Source organism: Notolepis coatsorum (genome assembly GCF_963971535.1).
Source record: "Notolepis coatsorum genome assembly, chromosome: 15".
Classification (NCBI taxonomy): domain Eukaryota; kingdom Metazoa; phylum Chordata; class Actinopteri; order Aulopiformes; family Paralepididae; genus Notolepis; species Notolepis coatsorum.
Genome location: NC_140179.1, coordinates 81,722,941 through 81,728,341, shown reverse-complemented (window position 1 = coordinate 81,728,341; position 5,401 = coordinate 81,722,941). Strand labels below are relative to the sequence as shown.

The following is a 5,401-nucleotide window of genomic DNA, read 5'->3' as shown; positions in this document are numbered from 1 at the left end:
TAAATACCTATATGTCCCTATGCCATAAATGTCGTGTATGTCATAAATGTCTATATGAATTGAAAATGGGGGACCCTGATGGAAACAAGACAAACGTCTTTCTCAGGTCTGCATCCCCTTAACAATTGTATGTATTGAGCCGTACTGTATTGTACCCATTCTGCAATCTGTTAAATAAAGTTTTCATTCATTCATTCATTCATTCATTCATTCACTCAAGGCTGACCTGGGTTAAGATGGCGGCGGTTCAGTGACGCTGGTGACTCCGCCTTAAGCTATCTAGTGTTATATATCTATGGAAGGCATACCCATATTACGCCTGCGCCACTGCTTCTCTCGAGATAAAGCTGGGAACGAGGTTAGCCACTGCTAGTGTCCCATTCCGTTTCTGTGGGCTCCCCGTGACGTCACGTGTTGTGATCTGTGAAGAGAAGATATGCAGCACGAGAACATACTAGGTAAGCGCCAACCAAGTCTTCTAGTACTGTATATATCGATACACTAAACGACGAAAACCTAACAATTAAAACTTTGTACCAATGCTGTCATCGTGACGCTACGTTCACGGGTGTGTTGTTTTTGCCGTTCACCCCCCTGTTCTGTTTCTTCCCCGGCACATATTTGGCTATAGTAGTAAATCAACTACGATAAGTAAAATGTGGGTTAACCATTCATCAACTAGATACCTAACGTAACCAGTTGGAAGAAGAGGAAAACACTTTTTTGTATTTGATCTAAAGGGCACTTGACTGCATAATGTTGACTGCAGCGGTCATCATGACGGTGGACCTATTATGAACTTTCACCGATCTGTCACCGCGGAGTGCGTTAAGAGTTAGTTTGTGGACATTGTACTCCTCCTCAAGTGCACTGGTTATGTATTACTACGCGGGGGGTGATCCCAGCACTACTGTATGTCGAGAGCATTTGCTATTTGCGTGACATTCAACACAGGTGCGTGCAATATCGTTTCATTTTAGATTTTGTTTGTACTTTAGTTTGTATATTTTGTATAGTGTTTGGACTTTATTATTTTTACTTTTGTATTGTATGAAGCTCAGGGGGCTCATATACATAACCAAGCATTTAAGTGTAATGTACTGTACACATGATGTACAATATCATGTGACAAATAAAACCACTTGAACTTATTGTCGGTGTGTCTTCAGTTCACAGATCGTCGTCCACCACCATGGCTCAGGCTGTTGCACCGATGCTCTCAGTGTTCCCCACGCGAGGCCTCGTGGATGAGAGGTTCACGGTGGTGGTGGGGAACCTTCCGCCAGGGCTGCCGGTGACTCTTCATTCCCTCCACCGGTCGGAGGACAAGGACTTTTGGGAGGCCTATGGGCACTACGTCTGTGGTGACGGAGGCACAGTGACAGGTGAACTGGACCCGTTCTGAATGAATGAATGAAAACTTTATTTAACAGATTGCAGAATGGGTACAATACAGTACGGCTCAATACATACAATTGTTAAGGGGATGCAGACCTGAGAAAGACGTTTGTCTTGTTTCCATCAGGGTCCCCCATTTTCAATTCATATAGACATTTATGACATACACAACATACATGACATTTATGGCATAGGGACATATAGGTATTTAGTACTGATACATTTGTGACATAAGCGGTATTCAAATATACAGTACTGTTACCCCTAGATCCTGGCAGAGTATATACATATGATGGGGAGGGGACTGTACATTAGGAGGGGGTGGGTGGGTGGGAGGGAAATATACATACGGCGGGGAGGGAATATATACATGCGGTGGGGAGGAGACTGTCTATTAGGAGGTGGTGGTGGTTTTGGGCATTTACAGTGGCCAGTTTCGAATTGCAGCCTCCCGTAGGTGCTCTTTAAGAGCGGTTTTGAATGTGGGCAGGGATTCACATTCCTTTACAGCTTTGGGTAGGGCGTACTCATTCATTCATGCTCCATCATTAGCATCATTAGCTCCGCATAATGATCGAGCTGGAGCATCGCCGTCGGTTGTGTGATAGTAAAGGGCTAACCTGTCGTGTGGCAGTGAAAGGGTTAAGTAAAGTTTGCAGACTGTATATTCTACTTAACTTACTTAACCCCCCCCCCCCCCTATTTTTTGTACTAGGCTATAATGGTATCTACTATCTACTCACACATTCATGTTAAATAATCAAATTCATCACATTAAACGGCTTTGTCAAGTGTGATATCAAACAAAAAACAAAGTAATTCATCAAAATGTCATAAAATGTTTCAGATATCTTTTGTGATAAATGCGAGCTAACCGCATTAATCATTATAGTAGACAACATAATTGTGCACTCTTGACATTACTGTACTTTATTACTATTATTACCTCTTCTGCCTGTACCCCCTTTCCCTGCTGCTTTGGCACCTGAATTTCTCCCAAGGGGATTAATAAAGGAACACTTTAGCCCAGGGGCACGGTGATAACCATTTAAGTTGTTGTAACTCTGTGTTTGGTCAACTTTATAGTTACGGAGGATGCGAGTGTCGGTGGAACCTATGAAGGAATCGAGCCAATGGGTTTGCTGTGGAGCATGCATCCTGTCCCGGGCAGTCGGACGGGCCTCAGGTAACACTTAGCTGCCTCGCAGTAAGTATTCACTTACGACTGAATACGCTCTCCACATTTCATGATACTCCAGAAATCACTTGTTGTGATACCAGAGTTGTGTGAACACATGATTTTGGTCCCATAATATTTATTACCCAAGAGGCAATATTGTCTGCAGGTATAATTAAAACTTCAGTCTTTGCCGCATTTAGTTGGAGGAAGCTACTCGACACTCCTGCAGGATGTCGTTGGGGTTAAAAAGATAAATACAGCTGGATATCGTCTGCATAACAATGATACGAAACACCCTTAACCCGTTCACTGCCGCACTACCAAACGGTTAACCCTTTCACTGCGACAATACACAGAAGGTTAACCCGTTCACTGCCACACAACAGCAGGTTAACCCTTGCGCTAACCGTCGGTAGTGTGATAGTAAAGGGTTAACCTTCTGTAGTGTGGCAGTGAAAGGGTCAAATTTGCTTATGAATCCTAAGGGGAGCAAATCAAATTGGGGCCAAAACAGACCCCTGAGGCAGTGCAGACGGAACTAATAGCAAAGATGATGGTCGAATATCCAAAGGGCTTGAGGAAGCTTTCATAGCGCTCACTAGGCCAGTTAGGTCAGCTAAGGTGATACAGGAGAAGTTACTCAAGGTTGCCTGCCTAACTGGACAAATGGGGAGGGGAGAGTAAGAGGGGATGATACTTGCCCTCACAACTGCAACCGTATTACAAAAAATAATAAGAATAAGAAAGGCAACACTGCCTTGCAGTAAGTAATAGTAATAGTGTACATGGTAGCAGACTGCACCAGAGTCCGTGCAGTGTTTAGTATTAAGCGTCACAGTACTAACAGTTCTCAAGTTCTCCAGCCGTTAGTTCTCCCAACTATTACATCTACATGCCCACCATCATGCCTAAGTGCCCTTGAGCACGGTACTGAACCCCAAAACTGCTCCAGGGGCGCTACACTGTGGGCGATCCTGCGCTCTGACCTCTCTGATGAAATGCATATGTGGGGGACTGTGTGTGTGTGTAACTAGGAGGGATATGCGAAAAGACAAATTTCAATTGCCTTGTGTACATTGACAATATAGTAATCTTCTTCAATAACTGTCAAACTCATTCAATGCGTGCAAAACCCGTTTAGCGTGTGAGATTATGAGTAAAATAAATCTGCATAGATTTTTGGTGAAGGGCCCCCTTTTTTATCTCTTGACGACTCTCTCTGCTTGTCTGTCCTCGCCACTCGTCCTCCCTGTCCTTCTCTCAGGCTGAGGAAGATGGACGTCTGCACTCCCATGGGGGTCATCATCTCGGTGTACAGAGGACATTTGACGGGGGGCTTCAAGGAGCAGCCTCCCCTGGCCTCGGTGGTGACGGAGAGGTGGTACATGGCGCCGGGTGTCCGGAGGATAGACGTCCGAGAGAGAGGGGTCAGAGGGACTCTCTTTTTACCTCCAGGTAGGCCTAATATACCACCGTCATCACCAGACAAACACAAGACACGTCTCCACTCCAGTCTCTTTCACTTAAAGCAGTGGTTCCCAAAGTGTGGGGCGTGACCCCCTAGTGGGGCGTGGAGGTTGATTTGATTTGATTTGATGTTTTTTATTTTCGTGTCTTACATACAGGTGTATGCCCAGCCCATATGGGCTTACAAGACACATAACAATAAGTATATAATAATATACTTTACCAATTACTTAACAAATGACATATAGACCAAGATGGCCACAAGAATAAGAAAATACAAGAAAATACAATAAAACGTAATATAACACAAGCTGTACGCAATGTAAATAATCAAAGAAACAAGAGGAATTCAAATACAATTATATAGGATACAGTGTGTTTTGTCTCAAGTGCCATGCCTTCTCCAAAAATCCTGCAAAACCGAAGATGTCCTCCACAAAAAAACAACTCGACATACAACTCTCAGACTGCCAAAACAAATCCGGATTTACAATTTGAATTTTCTCAAATAAAGCCCTCCTCAAAGCGGTGTACAAAGGGCAATAAAAAACAAAATTATATTCATCCTCCACCACTCCCAGATCACACGCAGGTGTGGCGTGAACAATTAATTAAGAATAATATTAATCTAGCACCAAAATGTATGTTATTGTCCATTTCCATTAAAACTATAATTGTTATGTTAATCTTGTCTTGTTAGAGGAAATGGCATGTTTGTACCCTAAGATTCTATTCTAGCCTACATCTAGGTGGGGACCAGGTTAGGTGGGGCCTGATTGAAAAGGTTTGGGAACCACTGCCTTAAAGGATAATGTGTATTTCATTTTCTTTCTTTCTTATTTTTGTACAATATATTTTTTATTTAACCAGACAGGCCTCTCAAATGGTAACGGGGAAAAGAAGACAAAAAAAAGAATAAATAATAATCAATTTAAAATGTCTTTATAAATAAATATACCAAATATATATTATATAATAAATATACCAAAAAGATATCTAACCCTAACTAACCTTACTGTCATACACTTGTCCTAATATACTAACCTACACTGTAGCACCCAACACTTTGATGAACATTGTTACTCAGCTGATAGAGTTGTGCCCTTCCTGATGACTTGTCGTACAGAACTTGTAAGTCGCTTTGGATAAAAGCATCAGCTAAATGACTAAATGTAAATACCAAAAAGAACAATCTTACAATCCTAAAGACTATTGGACACAGACGATACACACATCACAGAGGTAAGGGAAATAATAAAACACACACCAAACAAACAACCAAATAAAATTACAAGGTATGTAAGACATTAAGCAGAACAGACAATTTACATGTCTCTTTTTAGACTCTTTTTGTAC

General features: G+C 42.2%; 1 protein-coding gene across 1 annotated transcript in view; it reads left to right on the top strand.

Moving 5' to 3' along the window:
• Positions 1 to 390: 390 nt before the first annotated feature.
• The window catches only part of LOC311241830 (peroxisomal succinyl-coenzyme A thioesterase-like), a 19,905-nt gene continuing 14,894 nt past the window's right edge, over positions 391 to 5,401 (top strand). Inside the window, exons 1-4 of the mRNA XM_084330752.1 lie at positions 391 to 458; positions 1,170 to 1,385; positions 2,485 to 2,584; positions 3,843 to 4,033. Coding sequence (XP_084186878.1) covers positions 437 to 458; positions 1,170 to 1,385; positions 2,485 to 2,584; positions 3,843 to 4,033 — 529 coding nt within the window. The 5' untranslated portion in view covers positions 391 to 436. The remainder of the gene's footprint in view (positions 459 to 1,169; positions 1,386 to 2,484; positions 2,585 to 3,842; positions 4,034 to 5,401) is intronic.